A 24,084-nucleotide genomic window follows, 5' to 3' on the forward strand; every position below is an offset into this window, starting at 1 on the left:
GAAGAACGAAGAGCTCTTCTGGAGAGGATCAGCTGAGCCACAGCAAGGAGACCCAGCCCTCCATAAGCATTTCTACCCCTAGGTTTTTGCAAAAGGGGGAAATCCCATTGCCAAGGCAACTGCCCCGGGTGCCCACCGCTTACTGTTTATGGGAGGTTGGCGGATGAACGACACGGCATTTGGGTCCCCTCCATGATGCCCGCCTGCATCCCAGTTCATTTTCTTTACCCCTTTGTTTCTCTTGCACATCCCTCAAATTTTGCAGAAACCGTGCCAGAGTTTGTTCCCCTCTGTCTATGGCTCAGTTCTGGGCAGAGGAATTGGGCATTTCTGCTTTTACCAGCCGAGGAGGGCCTTGCAGAGGGAGCCATTTTGCTTCGGTCTTTGGGAGACACCGATGCGGCCTCATCTTCCCCAGCCACACTCTAGGCACAGCCCTCGGGTTTCCCTGGGAATGAAGCAGCGAAGAGACGGGAGATGGCAAGGGGAGGGTATGGAGAGACCCACATGGCCCACCACCTGGTCCTTCTGCCGTGGCCTGAATCACCCAGGAGACCGTCTGTGTGGGCAGCCTTGGGTACGAGAGGCAGCCTGGCAGTTTCTCCGCAGAGAATCCTCCCCTGCAGACTGGGGGGACCAGTGGCTGAGGCCAAGGATGCCCCCACGAGGGCTGGAGGGATGGGGGAGCAGAGCCACCCCAAGTCCTAGAGAATCCTCCTTTGGGGAAGAAGTCCCTGGCTCTGTCTTGGGGCCAGACCTCCAACCGGCTGCAACCAAAGTGTGGGATGCAGCAAAGAATTGAACCCAGGGCCAGGGAGAGGTGCTGTTTGTGGGGCAGATGATGGAGGCTGGTCCCATAAGAGGCTTCGGGCGTGACTTTTCCCAGCTCCCTTCTCGGAGGAGTGTGGATGCTTCCCCAGGTGCTCACCCGCTTTCCTCTCTGCCCGCAGGAGCTGCTGCGTCAGGGCTGCGTCTTCCAGGAGCGACACGGGTGGGAGAGGCCAGGCTGGTTCAACCCAGAGGGCAAAGCGCCGGTAAGCCTCGGGCGAGTCTCTTGCAAGGCTGGGGAGGGGACCTGCTTTCCCTTCAGGATCATTCGAGGCCTCAGAAGCCTCCATTCAAGTCTCCCCTGGAATGGCTCAAGGATGGAGACGGCGGGGCTGCTCTGGCCAAGGAACAGGAGGCGGCTGCAGCAGCGGGGAGAACCGGATGCCTCTGGAAGGCAGGTGGTCCACCAAGATAGCTTCCCTGGGGGCCTGGCAAGGCCTCTTATCTGCTCAAGCCTTCTGGGGCAAGCAGCAGGGACGGTTGTCCTCTTCTCTACTGGACCTTGTTGGACCATTTTGGATGAACCCACCCAGCAGTTGGTAGCCCTTCTTCCTGTGTTTCCGCTGTGGTGTCTTATAAACCCAGAGGAAGAAAGGGCCACGACTCAGGGGTGAAATGCTCCCGGTTTGGACCGGATCGCCCGATCCTGTAGCGATGGCTGCGGGTGATTCGGAGAACCGGTAGCAAAAATCCCTCCCCCCCCCAATGCCCAGCTGAGCCGCACGATCGTCAGAGGGTTGTTTTTTTTTTTACTTTTAAAAGCATTTTTTCTTCGGCCGAAAAAACGTTTTTAAAAGTAAAAAAAAAGCCTCTGATGATCGTGCGGCTCAGCTGGGATCGTCAGAACCCTTTAAAAGCATTTTTTCTACAACCTCTTTGGCCGAAGAGGTTCTAGAAAAAATGCTTTTAAAGGGTTCTAGTGATCAGGCAACTCAGCTGGGATCATCAGAACCCTTTAAAAGCTTTTTTTCCTCTGGTGGTCCCAGCTCAGTTGCCTTATCATCCCAGGCTTTTAAAAGCATTTTTTTACAACCTCTTCAGCCAAACAGGTTGTAGAAAAAATGCTTTTAAAGGTAAAAAAAGAAAGTTGGCCACGCCCACCCAGTCACATTACACACACACCCCACCAAGCCACGCCCACAGAACCGGTAGTAACAAAGTTTACATTTCACCCCTGCCAGGGCTCCTCCAGTTGAAATGACCTTCCCTCATCTCAGCCTTAGCCAACTAATGGCACCTTAGCCAATCTCGGTACACCCGAGCTGAGCCAGGCCAGATTAGAACTTGGATGGGAGACCACGTGGAAATCCCAGGAGTGCAGTCTTGAGGGGAAGCTGTGTGGTCAGGCTAGATCCCACCCAGGGTGTCCTGGACATGGCCACCTGTCCACTCCAAGGGCACCAGCTCCTCCCTCCCTCCATGGCTCAGTCAGGCCAAGACCCCCCACTTGATTTCCCTACCCCCATCCACAGCTTTCAGCTCTGAGCACCCGTCTCCTCAGGGCTCTGCGGGCGGGAGGGGGGCTGAGGCCTGCTGTTCATGTGCCAATCCAGGTGCTGGACTACAACTATTACGGGGCTTATGGCCACCTGTCCTGTGAGGACGACGCCTACCGCCGGCTGCTCTCTAAGGAGTACACCTTCGACTTCCCTCCTCATCATAGCACTGTGAGTAGAAGGAGACCGAAGGGATTCACTCAGGGGATTCACCAGGTGGGCAAGGCAGACTCAAGGAGATGAAGGCCCTCCCTGCGCTGCCCCCCCTCCCCCCGCCCAAGATACCAGTCAGGGTCCCAGTTGGCTGCTGCCAAAGAGAGGGTCCTCTCGGGGAACCCGCCTTGCCCAGCTGTTTTCACCCTGGGCTGGACGTGGTTTCCTGTGGAGGCTCTGAACGGGAAACATTCTGCCAAAGGAGCTGGCTCTCAGGGAGGAGCTGCGGGTTCAGGGAGGGTTGCAAGAGCAGAGAAGCCTCGGGAGAGATTTTGGAAAGGAAACACAAAGAGGCCCCTCGCCCACCCTGCTGGTGTCTGCATTTTCAGATCAGGAAGGAATGCCTGAGCTGCCGAAATGCTCTCGCTGTCTTTGACATGTCTTACTTTGGCAAATTCTACCTGGTGGGTCCGGATGCCAGGAAGGCAGCTGACTGGCTCTTCACGGCTGATGTTCGCAAGCCCCCAGGTAGGTTCTCTTCCTCCTGGGATCCTGAACCCAGGCCTTGGGCTGAGTATTCCACGGAAGAGGCTCCTGGTTATTATCCTGGAAATCCACCTTGGGGCCACTCTCCGTGCAGGAGGCCAGACCCCCCCCCAACCCCCAGCCACTGTGCAGGACTCCAGCGCGAGTCTCCCCGACAGCTCTCTGTCTCCTTTGGCCTCTGCTTCAGCTCAGCCAGCCAGGAGATACCAGCCCCAGCAGGGCGCTTGAGCTGCCCATTTTCGAAGGGGCCCTGGACACAGACCAAGGATTGTTTGGGGCCAGCTCAGGGGTGAGATCCAGGTTCTGATAGGTTCTGGAGAACCGGCAAACACCACCTCTGGCTGGCCCCAGAGTGGGGAGGGAATGAGGATTTTGCAGTATCCTTCCCCCGCCACGCCCACCAAGCCACACTCACAGAACCGGTAGTAAAAAAATTGGATTTCACCACTGGGCCAGCTGGATCTGCAGTTTGACCCCTAAGGAATTGGCTCCTCCAGTCCTCCTGGGAAGGGGTGCAGACTCACCACCAAGTCCCAGATAAGGGGAGGGGGGGATTGGCAGCCTCTGCAAAACCTTTTCCAGTAGGAGGAAGGAGTGGCCAGGCTACTTCCGTGCTCTCAGGTGGACTTGGACCCAGCCTTTTCCGGTCCTAAGGTGACCCCTTCGCCATGGCACACATGGGCCCCACCCTCTTGGGTGACAGCTTTTCAAAATGGGCATCTTCACAGGTGTTTCCAACAGATTGGCACAGTTTTGAAAGAGGGCCGGTCTCTGCTGAACAGGCCAAAGGGTCGGGCATCTCCAGGGGGCTTCTAAATGGAGCCGGTGCGTCTGGCCTGCAGGAGGGGCCGGCTTTTTGCTTCTTCCTGGGAGGTGGGGAGGATGAGACGGCCTCCGAGCCTGGCGCCAGGGACCCGAGAGGCCAGATTGCTTGCCACCTAACTGTGCCTCCGATGGCACGCCTGGCCAAGAGGGCTAAATTTGATGGACCTCGAGATCGCCATGGTTGCTGCTGGCAGGAAGAGCAGGCAAGACTTTAATCCCGGCATGACAGACTTAAATGCTGCCTATCGGGTGACACCAACGCCAAGGACCTGGTGCTGTAAGGAAGTCGTTGGGGAAGGTTGCAGCCTGATGAGATGCCTGGAGGGATCCGGGCAGTTTCCTTCCCCTCCATCCCCAAAGGTTGATGTGGGCCTGATTCTCTTTCCCCAGGAACCACCGTTTACACCTGCATGCTGAACAAAGACGGGGGAGTGGAAAGTGATTTGACGGTTAGTCCGATCGACCCGGGGCCCCCAGACTCAGCCCTGGCACCTGACTTTGAAGGTGATGGACCCTCCCCATTTCCTCTGAATTGGAATGTATTTTCTGGGCCGACAGAGTTTGTAGAACAGATGTCCTGGGTTTCTTCCCCTGGTGAAGTTTCTGGGATGGGCCTCATCCTCAGGGTGTCTCCTCAGACAGGCAGCTCTGGAGGTGCTAAGGGGCCCTGCCCCGGCTCCTCTCTGGCCCAGATCAAGGAGGGTGGCTCCCTTTGTGCTTGGCGTCTCTGGGGCCAGAATCCTCCCTGGTCTGGTAGCCATTTCATTTACCTCCCCACAGACAGCCTCACCACCACATGCTCCATCTATACACACACCTAGAATAAGAAAAACAAAGTAGCAGGAAAGGAAAAAGTAATGAAGACAAACCACAGAATTACCGTTCTTCTTCAGCTGGGCAAAAAGGCCTTCTGCTATTTTGAGAGATCAACTCGTTGTGGACCTTTGAGTGGTTCAGTGGCCTAGAGTTGGAGCTCTCGCCTTACAATCAGGAGGCTGTGATTTCGATCCTCGATAGAGGCTGATATTTCTCTCTCTAGCCACATTGAGAATATCTCCATTACAAAAACTCCGCATTGGTGACAGGAAGGGCATCCGTCCAGTAAACACTCAGCTCCATTCAGTTGCCCCAACTCCATCCTGTAAAGGATTACAGGGTCATTAAATGACGAACAACAACTACAACAACAACTCGTTGTGGAACTTTGAAGCTGCTAAAAATGCTTTTGATGCGCTGAGCTTATGACGGAGCTTGGAGATGTGGAAGGGAATAGAGACCCTTTGCAGGAAGGGCAACAGAGTCTTGGGAAAGGAGGGAGCCTGGTGCTGCTCGGTGTGAGTTGAAGGACTCCAGAGAGGGGCTCCAACAGGCTCTCAAGATTCGGTTACAGTTTCTGCTGCCCCAAAGCGCTTTTGCAGGCTCCTAGGGACCCCTGACCTTGCCTACCTCACAGGGCTGACCATCCACAATCCTATGGGAAGTTCTTCCTGAGTATTGGAGGAGAGGATTGGAGGCTACAGCCCCAGGGCAGGAGGACAAGGGAGGACAAGGCAGGTTGGAAGAAGAAGGGAAGTTCTCTTATCCTTTTCCTGGAGCCCCCAGTTTGCCCTGACAGAGACTTCCAGCTGTTTTCTCTTTTTTTTTTTGCAGCATCTGCCTCGTCTGCTCCTAGCAGGTTCTGCAAGGTTTGAACCAGGGAATCTGACAATCTCCGCCTGAGATTGATGTGTCGAAGAAAGGGAGCTGATTAGCGCTCCAGAGCCAGATCCTGCCAAGCCATTATTTTGGGCGCAGGAGCTGCCAGCTCAGAGAGGCTTCCCCTTGACAGGCAATTAGAGCAGCGCCTATGTTTTTGGCTCCTGGAGGCCACCTGAGTTTTATTAGGGCCAATTATCGGGTGAAGCACAAGAGAAGAGATGCTGGCTGAGTTCCCTCCTTCCAGCATTTCTGGGGGTTGTGGGGGGGGGGCAGGTGAGAAGCAGCATTTGGGCCGTCAACTGATGCTGGCCAGGTGAGGAAGAGACGGAGAGGGCCAGGCCACGAACTGCCTTGAGGGCCCCGGCCTGTGTTTCCCCCTTGTGCCCCTGCTCAAACAGCTCCTCGAGGGAGGAGCCGCATAACATCTGGCTTCCATTTCTGGTTTTGTACGTATTGTCCTGTTTTGTGGCAACACCGAGTCACTTTGGGCTGATTGGAAAAGCTGAAGGGCTTGGAGTGGCTACTCAGTTATTTATTTTTCAATTCAATTGATATAACAATGGCACTTAGACTCCCTGGTCCCTACACTTAGACTTATATACTGCTTTACAGTGCTTTACAGCCCTCAGCAGTTTACAGAGTCAGCCTATTGCCCCCAAGAATCTGGATCCTTATTTACCGACCTCAGAAGGACGGAAGGCTGAGTCAACCTCGAGCCAGTCAGGATCAAACTCCTGGCAGTGAGCAGAATTAGGCTGCAATACTGCATTCCAACCAACACTATGGCCCTTCCTTCCTTCCGTCCGTCTGTCTTGATCCGGTGAGAATCGAACTGCTGGCAGTCAGCAGTTAGCTTGCAGTACTGCATTCTAAACCACTGCTACACCACAGCTGATGATGGATGGATGGATGGATGATAGACCAACAGACAGACATAGAGATAGATAAATACAGTAGCAATAGCAGACTTATATACTGCTTCACTATGCTTTACAGCCCCCTCTAAGCGGTTTATAGAATCGGCCTCTTGCCCCCAACCATCTGGGTCCTCATTTTACCCACCTCAGAAGGATGGAAGGCTGAGTCAACCTTGAACCTGCTGAGGTTCAAAGTGCCAAATTGCAGTCAGCTGGCAGTCAACAGGAGGAGCCTGCAGTACTGCACTCTAAGCACTGCACCACCGCAGTGGTGATATAGTCACCAAAGACAACTCTGGGTGGCGAACAAGAATCGGTAACATTACTAGATAGGAAAAAAAAAGTGAAAACTTTATAAATAGATATCACAAAAGCAAAAATGCAAACCCCAGGATAAAAAATGGCCCCTCAACAAGGTAGCCCCAGGCCTGACAACATAGCCAGAACCTGATATACCGAAAAAGAGCAGAGCCAGTCTGAGGAAAGGAGGTTCCATGTGGGGAGCAGCAGATCAAAGAAGGGCCCCGGCATCTGCAGCTCTAGTTTCTGGGTTTTCTTCAAGGGCAACCCCATGTAGAGTGCATTGCAGTAGTCCACTTTCTGGCAGGTGGAAGGTCAGCCAGATGCCATCTTGGTCAAAGGAAGGTGACCTTATAACACATTGTCATTAGATGCAAAATTTGGATTGTCTGGTCCCAGGAAAGGGTTGGTTTTGCTTTTGGCAGAGATTCAGCTCTGCTTCTGGGGTCTTGGGACACTTGGAGGCAGCAGAGGGTCTGCCAGCCCCCCCCCTCTAAAAGTGGGTAGCCAGGAGGCATTGTGGGCATCCAGGATTTAAGGATGTTGTGCAGTTGTCAGCAGAGCATCAGTTCACTTGTAAACTGTGAAGTCTCCTGAGTTGTGGGGATGAATTCAGCCAATCAATCAATCAATCAATCAGCAACAGAGCTGGAGCAGCAATGTGAACATCCTCTGCCTGCAGAGCTCTGGGAGCCCCCTTTCCCTTTGGCTAGCTGGCACTGCAACCCACAGCTTCATTTGCTGCTGCACTTGCCAATGGGACTTTCATCCTTTTTAGGGGATGGCTACTACCTGGCTATTGGGGGCGCTGCTGCCCAGTACAACTGGTCACACATTGGGACGGTGCTGCAAGAGAAGCACTTTCAGTGCCAGTTGATTGACCGGTCGGAAGAGCTGGGCATGATCAGCATTCAAGGCCCTGCCAGGTGAGTCTCGTGTTTGATCCAATGCAGAAGGGGTCACCTTTTTCCCCTGCAAGAGCTCAGTCTCTCGGTCGTAGCGTTCAATGGGGCTGAGGCCCAGGGGTGCCAAAGGGGCAGCCTTTCCTCCTCCTCCTCCTCCCTGCCCACCTGGCAGAGTGCCTAAGCTGGCCATGCCAGTATGAGCGTTGTTTGCTACAGAAGGGCACTGAAGGTAGCAGCTTCCTTCTTCTGCCAGTTGACCTCCAGTCCCTCCCAGATAGGCCCAGTTGTGGTGAGCAGAGAAGCTCCTTCTCAGTCCAGATTGGCTACTCCTGGTAGACTCTGCTTCCTGGCTTTGAAAGCTGCCCTTGGAGGGCTCCGCTTGGGTACCTTTGCTTGTCAATCTGGAGGGGATTTGCACAGCTGCCTCCCAGACCGTTGTGCAAATGCTCCTTGTGCAAAAGGGAAGAGCCGGTTGTGCTCACCAATTCACCAGGTTTGTGTCTTTGCAGGTGGGATGATGTTTGGGGCCAGTATCTGAGTCCCGGGAACACAAGCAGCAAATCCCCAGTTTCTCTTCCATTCTGTGCTGGCCTCTTCATAATATCAAATATTTTGCTTTCACAGCCATCTTAAACTTAAATGGAATGTCAACCTATCCCCAAGACAATCTTAGCTCACAGTCTATCCATGTTTTCATCTGGCACTGTTTGCTACACATTTATTAGAAGTGTGGGAGGCTTTGAAATGTAATGTGTGATTGTCAAATCAGCTTTGTCTTCCAATGCTCCCCCCCCCCCCACAACTAGATATTCTGGGTCTATTTTGACGGGTGTAGGTGTGGAAGAGGGAGAGCCGAGATTTTTAGACAACTGCTCAAAGCCGGAGAATTTCCTCCTAAGGTTAACCTCATGCAGGATCTGACAGCTGCCTCAGGAGGTCAATTTCATTTCTTTCTTTTTCTTTTTAAATAAGAAAGATGTTAGCCCCCTGGAAGTTAATAGATTGATCAAAGTTTGTAGCAATGCATCTATGAAGGCAGAACGGATACAATTTCAAAGGCAAATATTGGAAGACATTATGCAGTTGGGGCAGAGGTGAAATTCAATTTTTTTCCCTACCGGTTCTGTGGGCGTGGCAGGGGAAGGATACTGCAAAATCTCCATTCCCACCCCACTCTGGGACCAGCCAGAGTATTTGCCGGTTCTCCAAACTACTCAAAATTTCCGCTACCAGTTCTCCAGAACCTGTTAGAACCGGTTGGATTTCACCCCTGAGTTGGGGCGCATGATTTGTCCAGCTTAAAACTAAGGTTTCGGGATACAAAATCAGGACACAGAATATTCCGCTTTCAGACGCTTCTGCTTTCTGTCTGCAGTTGTTTCTGATAACTGTGCCCAGCCTGATATAAAATTTGTTAGCCATCTAACCTTCTACCAAACCTCAAGCAGGAGGAGAGAACCGAGCTCCCTATGCTTAAGGCTGTTGTGGGTCCAGGCAAAGAATCCCACTGCTGCCTTAGCCCAGATCTGAGGGCTGTGACTGGGGTCCAGGATGTGTGAATTGTCTGTGGCTGGCCGAGCCGAGCCGGCCTGACGCTTTGCGGGACTAAGGTGGGCGCAGGTGTTGGTGCAACGGCTGCTTTGGTGACTGGAGACTCTTGGTACGCTGGCCGAGGGGGGCCTCTGGCACGGGGCAGCTGCAATGCTCTTTCTTTCTGAGGGAGCTGCCGGACCTCCTTTGGAGGCTCGAGGCTGGCAGTGAGGAGTGGGGTTGTTCATTGGGTTCTTCTTCTTCTCTGTGTAGCCGGACCGCCCTACAGGAAGTTCTCGATGTGGACCTGAGCAACGAGGCCTTCCCATTCTCCACCCACCAGCTGGCCAAGGCTGCTGGCTGTACGGTAGGGCCTTCACCTGTCTTCCCAAGGCTGGGGCAGGGCCTGGGGAGGAGGAGATGCTTTCCTTGGGGCTCCTTCTGGGTGGGGGGAGCAGGACAGGAAAGGGGGTGAAAGCAAGAAAGTGCCATTTCTCTTTTCTATCCTCTGCTGGAGGATCAAGGATGCTGCAAAACCTGGGCTCCTTTTGCTGAACTTTGGCCTGTGAGGAGCGAGGGAAGGAGCCACCTTTGGTCCCAAAACAGGCAGGTCACGAGAGGAACCAAATAAGGGATGAGCTTCTCCTCTAGTAACAGGCACAGGTCCAGACTGCCATTAAGTCACACACTCCAAAGGAATAAAAACCAGAGTAAAATTACTGGTTGGCAGGAGCAGTGGAAAAGTACAGGGATAAGTATGTGTGTGTGTGTGTGTGTGTAAGTGTAATTCAATGCATGGTATTGGATGTTTCTGCCTAGTGCAGAAAAGGATGGGAAATGAACGAGGAGAACAAGGAGCAGAGCAGGGCCCAGGATGCTCTTACATTTAGCACCCCTGCAAGGGGACTCTGCCAGCAGGGCACAAGGGAAGGCAAGGGGCCCATCGGCCAGGGCAAATGGCTGGGGGGGGGGGGCAGCGGAGGAGGAAAGCTGGAGGAGAAGGAGGTGTGGCCTGAAGGTCCCATTCCGACCATCAAAAATGAAGGGGACTGAAAAGTCCAGTTGGGCAAGTCAGACTGTTCATTGAGTGGGGCAGAGCAGGTTAAGGGGAGAAATTCTCCGTGGGTGGTCTTTGGAAGAGCCGGATGAAACGGAGGGGGGGGGGAATCTTTGGGCAACTTTACATTGCCTGGAAGGCACTTCGGAAGGCTGGATTTTAAACATCACCGTCACTTTATGTTCAGCAACCGAAGCCCCTCCCTTTTCTGAAATAGCCCCTGTGTTTCCTGGGGGTCACCAAAGCAGGCTCCTCCATGGAGCTTTCAATGCACGGAGCCTCCTGGGAGCCACCGAGACTCCAGGGCCGGTGCTGGTAGAGGAATAGATGGAGGACCAGGCAAGTCGTGGCCAGTAGGCCCACCAGGCTGAGCTCTGCTGCTGGAGCGGCGCTTTGTGCTCACTGGCAGCATTCACAAGGACAGATTTAGTCGTATCGCACCAAACACAGCCCAGAATTACCATGTTTCCCTGAAAATAGGACATGTCCTGAAAATAAGGCCAAGCCTGATTCTTGGGGTGGGTGTAAATATAAGCCCTCCCCTGAAAATAAGCCCTAGTGATGGGGTGGGCGTGGCCAGCACTGGAGGCAGCCCTTCCCCTCCCCGGTCACTTCAACGGCGTCTCGGCCTCTTAATTGCATCAGCTGAGCCATTCAGGCTGCCATTCACAACTGATTTGCGGATGCCACTCCAGCAAATGTCGCACAGTAGTGGTTCTGGACTTGTACAGAAGGGCCCTTAAAAGGACATTTATGGGCCTGGGAAGGAGAGAGGGAGGCTGCAGAGAAGTGACTGCAAGGCCTTGAGTGACTCGGTACCAGAAGATGGGGCAGACCCACGGCATGGACCTCTGTTTGTGCCATTCCTGGACCAGGAGTGAGAGCAGCTGAGATTGTCAGGGCTTTGATGTTCTGCCTACAAATGGAGCCCTAAAGATGCCACCGAGGCTGGCAATAGGAGCTCCTGGCATCTAGGGACAGGGGGGACTCTTGACGAGCCCTGCCAGACTTTACCTCTGTTCCTTCAGAGGGAAGAACCTCCATGAGGGGTGGGGGGGGTCTCCGTTCAGGAAGCCCTCACCAACAAGGCCTCCATCTTGCCATGTTCAGTTTACTGGGTCTCATTGGCCCAACACAGCTTAGACAATAGTTCAGGTGAGGCAGAAGTCTTGTTCCTCCTGCATCAGCTGAAGGTTGGCAGGCGTCTCAGGTCTCCAGAGGCAGGGGAAATGGGGACTTGCACGGGGAGTGGGAGGGGGAGGGGTCTGTGAAACTTGCAAGTAATTTTGTCAGGAGCAAGCCTGATGGATTTCCTGGCCCGGCCCTCTTGTTAAAGCATGGCTCCAACATGGCATGGGTGGCCCCTGGTCGAAACAAGGTTTATTAACCCCTCATTGAAGGAGGAGGGTGATACTTGTCATGCTCAGAAAGATCTGACGTCAGCAGAGGGGACCAGTCAGGAAGGGGCTGCTTGGGGCCGGTTCCTTCCAGTCTCAGGATATGCTGGAGTTTCCGGAAGACTAAGGACTGACCCAAAATAAGTGATGCCGGGTGGGAGAGAAGCCCCCCTGAGAATTGCTGGAGGGGAGGGTCTATGGAAGGAGAGAAGCCCTTGGCCTGAGCTTTTCTAAGTTTGCTTTCCTGGGTGGGTGAAGTTCATGCAGCCCCTTCTCTGCCGGTGATCTGCAAGGCAAATGATTTTTCCCCCTCCCCACAAAAAGCCCTGGACAATGAGCACCAGAGCACCATTTATTTCTGCCAGAGGGGGGGAGGGGGGATGTTTAAAACAGGTTGGGAGAGTCCCATCCGTCTCTTACAGCTGAACTGGGCAATGATGCCAAAGACAAAAAGAGGGCAATTGTCATTCCACACACACACACACACACCGGTCCAGTGGTGGGATTCAAATAATTTAACAACCGGTTCTCTTCCCTAATGATTTCATCCAACAACCAGTTCACCAAACTGCTCAGAAAGTTAACAACCGGTTCTCCCGAAGTGGTGTGAACTGGCTGAATCCCACCACTGCCCTCGTCCCTTCAATCTTGGGTGTTACAGTTGGAGAATGGAGTTTGGTTTGGCTAAGCCAGGACCGACACAGCCAGGGTGAGGGGTGTCCCCTCGCTGGGTCACTTCTCAGAGCGCTCTGCCACCCTGTGAGCGCTGGGTTTGGCATTGGGGGTGAGAATAGATTTCTGTGAATAGATCTCAGGCCAGAGGTCTCTCAAAGCCTCCCATCCCTCCCCATGCAGAATCTTTGCTGATACTGTAGCCGGGAATGTGGGGGGCAGGGTATGGCCTGAAATGGAAAGGGGGGGGGGGTCACCATGGCCTGGAGACATCACAGTGGGGAGCAGGAATGGTTGAGAGTGGCTGAGAGGCTCCCCTCCCCCCATCCCAGTTGCTTCTCCTTGAAGAGGCTCCGGAGGCAGCTGGGGAGGGGAAGGAGGACAGGGGTCGAGGGTTTATTTTGGGATCCTGACAATGGAGGCAGGCCCGGCGACTGTCACCCTCCTGACAGCATTGACAAGAGAGCTGCGGGTGCGGAATGCCTTGCACAAGGAGCTGCTTTCAGCCTTCTCCAGGGAAAAAGGAGGGGGCCAGCACAGCCTAGAGCAAGGCTAGGCCGTGGCTGGGGCAGCTTCCAGAAGGGCCTTCCGAGCCCCAGCCACACCTCAACCTCTGGGGACGGCTGGCCTGAGGCCCCACTGCTGGAAGCCCCTGAATTAAGAAGCCAAACACTTCGCACAAACCAGGGGAGTCATTCTGAGCAGAGCTGAGCAGCTCTCTGCAAATGAGGAGGGGGCTCACAGTGAAGAAAGGGGGGGCCATTCCTTTGCTGTGGGTAAAGCTGGTTTCTGGAAGTGGTAGCAGGCCTTTTCCCGTCTCCAGGTGCGGGTCATGAGGCTGTCCTTCGTGGGCGAGATGGGCTGGGAGCTGCACGTGCCTCGGGAGCACTGCCTGAGAGTCTACCGGGCTGTCATGGAAGCCGGGGCCAAGCATGGCATTGCCAACGCCGGATACAGAGCCATCGACTCCCTCAGCATCGAGAAAGGTTTGGAGAAACACTCCCCCATGAGGGCATCCAAACACTCCCCCATTCATCAGCAGTGGGGCCCAGGCTGATGGGAAGATGAGGATTGTCTGCATCAGGTCTCCAGGAACCCCAGCCACCCACCCCACGTGCTTGGGCCACAGTCATGGTTCTCAGTCATCCAGGTCCTGCTTGGCTCAAAGGTGCTTTTTCCAAGAAGCAACTGGACTTTCTGGTTTTCCTTTGAAGATGTTTTGCTTCTGGTCCAAGAAGCTTCTTCAGTTCTGACTGGATGGGAAGAGGAGAGGACCGCTGGTTTGAAAGAGGGGCCAAAGAGGCCATCTATGTCACAATTGAACAGCCCTCTCTCAACAGAGGGGGAGGGGTACGACACCACCTCTCTCCAGTCTACAACACAATCCTTTTAATAGCTCCAAGGCGGCTCCACACCCATTCGCACCACTCGGGTGACCCTGAGGACACAGATAAGCCTCCAAACAGCCTCAATGACCCTCTGAAAGGATGCAGATGACCAACTGGCTGCAAGGAGTATAAATCCTTCCATTCCCCACCATCCAGTCAGAGCGAAAGAAGCTTCTTGGATGAGAAGTGAAACGTCTTCAAAGAAAAACAAGGAAGTCCAGCTGCCTCCTAAAAAAGCACCTTTGAGGCAGAGTCAGTTCTCTCCCACCTATCATGCAGCCATCCAGACCAGCCTCTCTAGATCTAGTGAGGGAATCGGAGAGGTGAAAATGAGCCCCTGCCCAGCTGCTTCCTTGGGTAGCCTTGCTCCCCGGAGATCTCTCTTCCAACCTCGGGGCTGGCAGGAAAAAGGTGCCAGGAGGGTAGGTTAGGCAGAAATGGGGAAAGCCAGCTCTCCCTTTATGGAGAGCTGACACAGCCAACCTCTTAAAGTTTTCATGTCTTCTTTTAAAAAGATACTTGCATTTTGAGACAATTTTTCAAGTTCTGCTTGCATTTCTCTCTCCTGCCTCTATATTTCCTAATTGGGCTCTCCTCACAGGCCTGAGTTCTGCTTCCTTGGGGTCCCTTAAGCTGTTTTAATAAATCCATTCCAACCGGACCCCAAATCCCAGCAGTCTGCAATTAGGCTAGCAATTAGCAATGCAAGAAAGGGGATAAAAACTGCCCGCATTGCTGATTTAATTTGTTGTCATGGTTTTGTTCCATTAATAGAGGAGAGAGCAAGGAGGTGCTTCAGGCAAGCTGTCTGGCCTCCTTTCACATCAGGGCCTGAATTGTGGATTCCTTCCTTCCTTCCTTCCTTCCTTCCTTCCTTCCTTCCTTCCTTCCTTCCTTCCTTCCTTCCTTCCTTCCTTCCTTCCTTCCTTCCTTCCTTCTGTCCTTCTGTCCTTCCTCCCTCCCTCCCTCCCTCCCTCCCTCGAGTTTCAGCATCACATATTATTTTCTATGAAGATGGGGGAAGTGGGGAGACAAGAATTCAGAGCCCCCAGCTCCATTTGCAAGGACCCCCTCCTTCTTTGACCCAGATTAAATCTTTTCTGCCTGCTGCTGGGGAGGAGGCCTAGGCACTTTGGTTGAGTCTTCTTTGCCCAGGGGCCTGGGTGGGGCAGGGGATGAGCTCTGTGGCTGGGGACTCCTGGGTAGTGCCACCCCCAGATTTGTTTCCTTTGAACTGTCCCCAAAAACATCTTGATGAGTCCTGACTTTTGCCTCAGGATTCCCAGAGGGGAGAGGGTATTTCGGATCCCTCTAGGAACAGTGTCAGCTGTCCAACTAGTGAACTTAAAACAAGGAGACATCTCGGGAGAATTGAATTCTCAAAAGTAAAACTTTATTGGATACACCATGTAGGTACTGAAGAAACAAAACCAGCTCTGGTTTCCCGGCACAAATGCTGGCCCAGTTAAACAATACCTTCCCTTTCTCCCCACCCCTGGGTGATCACATTGTCCAATTATGAGACATCCTCTTGTCATGGGAATAGTCCATCTCTTTCTCAAGCACCTGAAGTGGTGACCTTGATGGCTTCCATGCTCTCAGGATCTCTGCATACATTCTCCGCATTCCATTTCCCCTTTCCCTCCCCCCCCCCATTCATTGGCAAGTTGAAAAGCATTAAGGTTCGAAAGAAGCAAAGTGGTTCAATCTTGACATGCTGGCCCCTTGAAGGAAAAGGTCACTTGGAAAATATTAAGCATAATTAATTATTGTTATTTAGGTGGTCTCAGCCTTCACTAATCTCTTCGACCACTGAGGGTATTTTTAATGGAACCTTTTTACTAACCTGTCTGCACTAACCCTGTAAGCACCTACCTGCTCAGCATCAGTTGAGGGATATCCTTCCCATTGCACTGTGCAATGACATTGTATTGTAATTTCCCCTTAGAGTCCAATATCTTCTTTATCTCACAGTGCTCCCCCCTCCCCACCAACATGGGATTAGGAGGCTTCCCTTCAACTGGCCTTAACTTGGAGCCTTGGGTTTCAACAAGCTACAGTGGGACACTTGGTGGACTCGTTTGAGTTACAGCTACCTTAGATAACTGTAATTCTGTAATTCCACTGTAACTGGGTTTATAATTTGAACAACTGGGAGCAGACTTATGTTCTTGGGACCCAGTTTCTTACAAGGTTGGTTCAGCTTCAGGTATTTAGTAGGCAGATGTACTTTCTCCCAATCCTGAATTCCTTCTGCGGGGCTTTTCCAATCTGCCTGCCTCTTTTGTGATTCCTTCCTTCCTTCCTTCCTTCCTTCCTTCCTTCCTTCCTTCCTTCCTTCCTTCCTTCCTTCCTTCCTTCCTTCCTTCCTTCCTTCCTTCTGTCCTTCTGTCCTTCCTCCCTCCCTCCCTCCCTCCCTCCCTCGAGTTTCAGCATCACATATTATTTTCTATGAAGATGGGGGAAGTGGGGAGACAAGAATTCAGAGCCCCCAGCTCCATTTGCAAGGACCCCCTCCTTCTTTGACCCAGATTAAATCTTTTCTGCCTGCTGCTGGGGAGGAGGCCTAGGCACTTTGGTTGAGTCTTCTTTGCCCAGGGGCCTGGGTGGGGCAGGGGATGAGCTCTGTGGCTGGGGACTCCTGGGTAGTGCCACCCCCAGATTTGTTTCCTTTGAACTGTCCCCAAAAACATCTTGATGAGTCCTGACTTTTGCCTCAGGATTCCCAGAGGGGAGAGGGTATTTCGGATCCCTCTAGGAACAGTGTCAGCTGTCCAACTAGTGAACTTAAAACAAGGAGACATCTCGGGAGAATTGAATTCTCAAAAGTAAAACTTTATTGGATACACCATGTAGGTACTGAAGAAACAAAACCAGCTCTGGTTTCCCGGCACAAATGCTGGCCCAGTTAAACAATACCTTCCCTTTCTCCCCACCCCTGGGTGATCACATTGTCCAATTATGAGACATCCTCTTGTCATGGGAATAGTCCATCTCTTTCTCAAGCACCTGAAGTGGTGACCTTGATGGCTTCCATGCTCTCAGGATCTCTGCATACATTCTCCGCATTCCATTTCCTTTCCTCCCCATTCATTGGCAAGTTGAAAAGCATTAAGGTTCGAAGAAGCAAAGTGGTTCAATCTTGTCATGCTGGCCCCTTGAAGGAAAAGGTCACTTGGAAAATATTAAGCATAATTAATTATTGTTATTTAGGTGGTCTCAGCCTTCACTAATCTCTTCGACCACTGAGGGTATTTTTAATGGAACCTTTTTACTAACCTGTCTGCACTAACCCTGTAAGCACCTACCTGCTCAGCATCAGTTGAGGGATATCCTTCCCATTGCACTGTGCAATGACATTGTATTGTAATTTCCCCTTAGAGTCCAATATCTTCTTTATCTCACAGTGCTCCCCCCTCCCCACCAACATGGGATTAGGAGGCTTCCCTTCAACTGGCCTTAACTTGGAGCCTTGGGTTTCAACAAGCTACAGTGGGACACTTGGTGGACTCGTTTGAGTTACAGCTACCTTAGATAACTGTAATTCTGTAATTCCACTGTAACTGGGTTTATAATTTGAACAACTGGGAGCAGACTTATGTTCTTGGGACCCAGTTTCTTACAAGGTTGGTTCAGCTTCAGGTATTTAGTAGGCAGATGTACTTTCTCCCAATCCTGAATTCCTTCTGCGGGGCTTTTCCAATCTGCCTGCCTCTTTTGTGATTCCCTGGTTTTCTTCGGGCTTTCTGCAGATTTCCCCAAGCAGCTTTCAGGGTATCCATCCATTCAGCTAACATTACTGAGGGAGGAAATTGTGGCATTGGCACAAACTCAACCCTCACGGTCACTTTAAAGGGGGTGAATCCAGTGCTGCTATGCACCGTTATTATAAGCCACTTTTACAAAAGGTAGGAGCTCCGCCCAGTTGGTTTGCTGATAGTTACATAGCAGCGGAGGTATTGCTCCACTATTGCATTAGTTCATTCGTTCCTCCACCCCATTGGTACTCAGATGGAACCCCAAACTAAGCCCCTGAGCTTTATAAATTCCTGCCAAAACTTTGCTGTAAACTGCAACCCCACGGTCTGAATTGTTTTTTTTATTATTTACATTTATATCTCGCCCTTCTCCGAAGACTCAGGGCGGCTTACACTGTGTTAAGCAATAGTCTTCATCCATTTGTATATTATATACAAAGTCAACTTATTGCCCCCAACAATCTGGGTCCTCATTTTACCTACCTTATAAAGGAGGGAAGGCTGAGTCAACCTTGGGCCTGGTGGGACTTGAACCTGCAGTAATTGCAAGCAGCTGCTGTTAATAACAGACTGTCTTAGCAGTCTGAGCCACCAGAGGCCCTGGTGCACCTTGGGACTCCATGCAGCTGGTAAAGTGCTACCTGAAAATTTTGGCCAGACTCTGAGCTGAGGGAAGCTTCGGACACACAATGAAGCGTGCTTGATTGGAGAACAGGTCAACCGCAGTACAAATCAGAGTGCTCCCATTACTCTCGGGCAATTTCACTGAAATCCATGGCGATTTCCTCCCATGGGCTGCTTGGGTTGGCCAGCGGTTGTAGTGACCCAGGAGTCTTTCCTGACAATCGCTTCATGGATGTGCACACCAGGCAGCTGGTCACATATGTCTTTCTTCATCTTAGGCCTCCAGAACTGGGTTTTTTGCCAAGTGAAGAGTCTTTACAAACCCAAAGTGACCAGCTGGCTTCATGTTGTGGCTTCTTTGTAGGACCTGCGTCCTCTGGCTGGCCGGAACATACAGTTTGTCTCCCTTCCATGCCAGGCCCTCCCTCATCATCAGATCGGTTTTGTGGGTTTTGAACCGTTTGTCTTCCTTTTGTCAGCGTGCTGTCAGCTGGCTGAGGAGTGGCTAGCAGCCGCTGCCTCACTGAGACCTGTCCTGCCAGTTCCCAGGAGGGGATAATGGAGTTAACCATTTCCTCTCGGGTGCAAAAGCATTGGGGCATCAAAGAGAGGGCATCAGCAAGGAAATTGGGGCAGGTATCAAAGAGTGAAATTGAACCAATTAAAGTACTGAGCCTATCACCCTTGTTTAGGGGACAACTTCCTTGGGGTCCTTGAGGCTTTTAAGTTCTTCGAACAGAATATTACTGTCTTCTAGGAATTGCCTCCAAGTCAGAAGCACCCACCGAATGGCATATGCCTCTTTTTCCCACACTACCCAACACCTGTCAGTGTCGGTCAATTTCCGGGAAGTCTAGGTGCAGGGTTGCAGCATTTCTTTGGAGTAGGATGGCCCCCACTTCCACATCGCTAGCATTGGCTTGTATTTACAAACGGCTCCTCCAGGTTCAGGTGTCTAAGGGTTGGCTCTCCCACAAAAAGTTTGAGGGTCTTGAAAGCCCCTTGGCATTCCATAGTTGATTTGAGCAGCTGGCTCGATTTGGTTTCACTCCCCCTCCGCCTGTTTTTAATAGTTCAGTAACAGGCAGGACTATCTGTGCGAACGAGAGGATGAATTGGCAGTAGAAGCGATTCAATATTGACGCGGAGCCTCTTTTGGGCCCACCAGGTTATCGGCACTGGCACGCAGATCTACGCTCAGACGACAGTCCCCTGGAAGCCGGCCTGGCCTTCACCTGCAAGCTGAAGTCGGAGGTGGCTTTCCTGGGACGGGAGGCAGTTGAGGCCCAGAGAGGTGCTGGTCTTTTCCGTCGCCTGGCCTGTTTCACCATCGACGAGTGAGTAGTTGGTGGCAGGCATGGCCACCGCACCCCCAAGTCTGTCCAGGGCCCCTCGCTGGATAATCAATTTTGAAAATTTCAAAACTTGCCGCTCAGAGGCACCGGAACATTTATCTTTCATAATGGAATTTATTTAAAGTTTGCTGAGCTGCGGTATTTACCTTCTTCCTTTTTTTTTTTTGTAAACAAGTTTTATTAATTTTTTTTTCTTTTTTTCATGATACATATTTTATGAGCAGTGTTGACCGGGCCACATCTTATACATTTTTTATATATTAATCTTTTTAATCTATTCCAATCTTTCCATTTTTTCCATATTCATCTCTTTCATATAGTTCTTTATCAGGATTTAATCATTTTTCACAGCATTTACCTTCTGACAATGTTCACGGCTGACTCTGCAGTATGATTCCCAGTCCCTTCTAGGATCCTGGGGTTGGAAGCCCCTGTGGCAATGGGTCCCTTATGCTCCGATAGATGCCATCTGGTGTCCTCTTCTGGGACTTTTAAAAGTGCTGGAGAAGCTTGAGTGGACTCAGAGTAGAGCTACAGGCAGTAGTGGGATTTATATAATTTAGCAACCGGTTCTCTGCCCTAATGATTTCTTCCAACAACCAGTTCACCAAACTGCTCAGAAAGTTAACAACCGGTTCTCCCGAAGTGGTGCGAACTGGCTGAATCCCACCACTGGCTACAGGTAGTCCTTGACTTACAATCAGAGTTGGGAGTGGAATTTCTGCAGCTGAGGTTGTAAAGCAAGACATAAAAGACGTGACTGAATTGCTAGATAATGGCAATCTGGCATTCCCACGGCCACCGTGAAGCGAATTAGCTACCCCAAGCCGAGCCCCCCTCCCCCAACTTGAGCCTCAGTCAAGGGCTGCCTTGCCATCTCTGCACTCCAAAGAGACCCTTGCGCCCACTTCTGGCTTTGCAGCCCAGCTGACCTTGGCCATCTTCTTGCTCCTGCTGCTGACCGGGTGTGTCCAGCCTGGCTTCTGGGTGTTGTCAAAGCAGCCTATCGCCCAGAAGGGCCAGTCCAACTCAGGCAGTCGGCGCTAAATTCAGCCTGGCTCCGCAGGCTGACTTGTTCCTGCATTTACAGTGACTGTGATGTGGCGCAGCCTCTGCTTGGCCTCTCTTGAAGCAGCGGCTTCCTCTGTGTTGCAGGAAAGTTCCCCTCTTTGGCTTGGAGGCCATTTGGCGCAACAACCAGGTGGTGGGGCACATCCGAAGGGCGGACTTTGGCCACGCTATCAACAAAACGATTGCCTACGGCTACATCCGAGATCCTGAAGGAGGGCCGGTGAGTAGCAAGACCCTCATTTGGTTCCAGTGGGCCAGGCTGTGCAGGGGCCGTCCCCAAGGCTACTGTGGGTGCTGAGGGCTCCTTTCTTGATCCGGATTGGCGAAAATGAGCTGCTGAGGGAAAGAGGACGGGACCCTTTGCATTTCCTTTGCCTAGATCATGGCGCCATTGGCAGAGTCCAAACAGCCCCAAAGGGTGAATCCAGAGTTCTCCCAGAGAGCTTGGACTGGGCTCTGTCCAGGGTCCAATCCAGCAGGGCGGGTGGGGGCAGCAGGGCTCCCTCCCTTGACCCTCTGGGGGAGAGAGCAACAGCTGGTCTGTCTGTGCAAAGTACACCTGACCACCAGGCTGCCCCAAGGATAGTCCGTACATAGATGGACTGAGAAGAGAGCTTTGGGGTCAGCTCTTCACCTGCATTCTGCTTTTCGGGTAATCTCACTTTTAGATATGGTTTGGGCTGAGGTGGGTGTTTTAACCTAAGCCCATGTGGCTCTTTGGGTGTCCATCACTCTCCCTGGTCCCATCTGGAAGGAGAGCCGGCAGTAGGCAGATGGCAGCTTCAGGGGCTCAGACCCTCAGTGGGCTGGAAAGTGGGGCGCTTTCTCTCCCCCCCCCCCATCAGACTCCTGCAAGAGAAGGGAATAAAGGGCACACCTGCACTTGCTGAGCTCCTCCGGGCTCTCTTTGCATGCATAGAAACCCCTCAAAAGACCCTGAGCGGAAGGGCCCTGCTGTGTCCCAGGAGCCAGAAGAGCCACCTCTGAATCTAGGCATGGTGCCTCCCCCACCCCCTGCCTCGGCCTCCCCCCTGTTTGCAACTGGCTGCTCTCAAAGTGAGACCTCAAAAGCCCCCCACCCGTTGAGGCCGAATCCCTGCATTGATGTGCAGTCGAAAGATTTCCATGGGAGTTAAGGCAGCTTCGTGAGGCCCAGGTCCTGAATGCCCTGGCAGCTGCTCTGGAAGCTGCCACCCCCTCCCTTTGGTTTCCAAGGAGCAGCCTCCAACCTCCCCCCCCCCCGATTTCTGATACACCACAAAACTCACCCTGACAATGATCTGCCAGGAGGGGTCCTGCCCCCAGAGGCCTTTTCAAGTATCTGCTCAGGCGATGCTAAACCCCAGTTAAACTCTCATAAGTGGCATCGTGCTGGGGCCATTTCTTCAAAAGGCAGCACTTCCCCCCCCCCCCCGTCCTCCCCCCACAGTGCTTTTCTGGCTCCCCCAGAGAGCCCAGTGGGCCCAGCAGAGCACAAAGTCCACCCGATGGAGTTGTGTGTGTGGGTTGCCACTCGTACTAATTGCAGTCAGGGAACAATGAGGAGATGGGGGGGGGGCTTCAGGGAGGCTGCTGAATATTTATGGGGACTATTGGAGGAGGGAGACTCTGAGAGGAGAGGAGAGGAGGAGAACAGCCAGGCAGACTTTGGGGTGAGGAGAAGGGGAGGGGGGGTGTCCATGGCTCAGTCTTTGGGACCGGAAGAACTACGAGCAGCCCCCCTATTAGGAAAGAAGACAAAGCCCCCAAGCAAAGACCCTTCCTCTGAGCTGCCTCATCTTTTTGCCTCATACAGAAAATGTACCCTCTGCAATTGGAATAAATAACATGACATTACCTATCACAGCTCTTTTTAAAACAGATTTTTCTCGACATAAAAATATTAGAGTTTGTAAGAGACAGAATTTTGCTGGTAGGATCTTCCCCCCCCCCCCACTCCCTCCCCCATTGTTCCTGCAGAATGGGGAAATTCTCTATCTTTTCTCACAGGAGGAGCAAGAGTGATGGGCCAGGCTTTGCTTTGTTTCCCCTTCAGGTCTCCCTCGAGTTTATAAAAAACGGCGACTACATTTTGGAGAGGATGGGAGTTCCCTTTCCAGCCAAAGTCCACACCAAATCGCCTTTTGATCCAGAGAACAAGAGAGTCAAGGGGATCTACTGAAGATGGAGCCAGCGCACCGGAATAGGAGAGGACAGTTAAATGAAATGGAACCTGGGAAGTTCAAGGTAACGTTCGTGGCTCAATGGACTCCATGCCCACCTCAAGAAAAGTCCTGATGGGACTTTTGTGATGGGAAAAGGGTATTTCTTCTTTCGGACAGTAAGCCAGGAAGGCCGGCTGTGCGTCTCCAACATGCTCCCAAAGATGGAGAGTTTTTTTTAACCATCTTGAAGGCTGCCTCCCACATTGATTCCATAAACGGCCTGGCTTAGCTAGTATCCCATTCAGATTGTCCCCATTTTGGGCCACTTGGTCCTTCTGACATAATTATAATAAAAAGGACAATCGTATCACATTTTTAAAATTCAAACTGATTGTTAGCATCTAGCTTTAAATAAAATAAATATTTCCCAAAATAATGTCTTTTCTTTGCTATATTGTCCTAAGTGGAGCATAACTTAGCTTTTTTCAGAGTCCGTATTGGCACTTTCCTGAAGCATCTCATCAAAAGTAAGTTTTCTTTTCAGCCCAGCTCACTTGTCCACTTCATGGTAGGTTCCTTGACAAGAAGATGACACAGTTTGTTGTTCCCTCTTTGGGGCTGTTGGTATTTCCTGGGGTCTTCCTCCCTAGTGCCTGAACGGGCCAAGAGAAGGTCAGCCTCCACCTTCAAAACTTCTGACTGAAGCAGGATAGTTTTGCTGATCTGAACCTTTTCCAAAATCCACCCGTATCTTATTCCCTGCAAATGCTTCAGTAACTTTCCCTGACAAAGAGGGAAAGTAGAAGGTATTTTATGGGTCAGACCCACAAAACACAGCCAACAAAGTTTGCTTTTCTATTCTGATTCTTGCCCTTCCACCCTGCCTTGCATTTCGGGGTATGTGTGTCCTCTTTGGGCCCAGCTAATTCCAAGGGAAGACATGAGCCCATGAAGGCCAGTGGGGAAGCGGCCCACCTTGTGGAAACAGGAAACATTTGAGTTTCAGTTTTTCCCAGTCAAAAGACATTTAAATACGTTCTTCTTTTTAAAAAAAGAAGAGTTCAATTGGGAAAATTGATATGTCTAAAACAGGGGTGTCCAACGCAAGCCACTGGGGCCAGATCTGGCCCATGGGGCTGCCCTGGAAACTGTGGGGGGTGGGGGTGGGGAGAGAGGGGTCAGCTGGGGCCGCATGGGATAGGGAGCGGTTGGTGAAATCATCCGAAGGACGCAATTACTGGGAAGCCATCAGTTCTTCCATCTGCCCCTGTGAGTCACATCAATATCATTAATAAAGGCACCAAAGAGCAGAGGTTCCCAGGCTAATCTTTGCATTCATTTTGACGGACAACCCTAGATGAAACTTATGGACTGTTTTTGAGTCAGCTGTGCCTCTCTTTTAACGGGCAGGTCATCCAGC

The 24,084-nt window shown here is 51.9% G+C and overlaps 1 protein-coding gene across 6 annotated transcripts in view; it reads left to right on the forward strand.

The window, feature by feature from the left end:
* The window catches only part of SARDH (sarcosine dehydrogenase), a 79,607-nt gene that overhangs the window by 45,837 nt on the left and 9,686 nt on the right, over positions 1–24,084 (forward strand). For 2 of the 6 annotated variants that reach the window (XR_009152308.1, XR_009152309.1), the window contains exons 12-21: positions 951–1,034; positions 2,382–2,495; positions 2,867–3,005; positions 4,239–4,352; positions 7,542–7,689; positions 9,472–9,565; positions 13,148–13,310; positions 19,263–19,431; positions 20,605–20,740; positions 22,556–22,746. Coding sequence is in view for 4 of the 6 variants with exons in the window: in XM_058159445.1 (XP_058015428.1) it covers positions 951–1,034; positions 2,382–2,495; positions 2,867–3,005; positions 4,239–4,352; positions 7,542–7,689; positions 9,472–9,565; positions 13,148–13,310; positions 19,263–19,431; positions 20,605–20,740; positions 22,556–22,681 (1,287 nt within the window). In the remaining 2 variants the exon portion in view is untranslated. Of the gene's footprint in view, positions 1–950; positions 1,035–2,381; positions 2,496–2,866; positions 3,006–4,238; positions 4,353–7,541; positions 7,690–9,471; positions 9,566–13,147; positions 13,311–19,262; positions 19,432–20,604; positions 20,741–22,555; positions 23,768–24,084 lie in introns of those variants that run through there. The other 4 variants (XM_058159445.1, XM_058159447.1, XM_058159444.1 and 1 more) reach the window with 3 other exon arrangements.

The sequence above is a fragment of the Ahaetulla prasina genome, chromosome 16 (genome assembly GCF_028640845.1).
Source record: "Ahaetulla prasina isolate Xishuangbanna chromosome 16, ASM2864084v1, whole genome shotgun sequence".
Taxonomy (NCBI): Eukaryota; Metazoa; Chordata; class Lepidosauria; order Squamata; family Colubridae; genus Ahaetulla; species Ahaetulla prasina.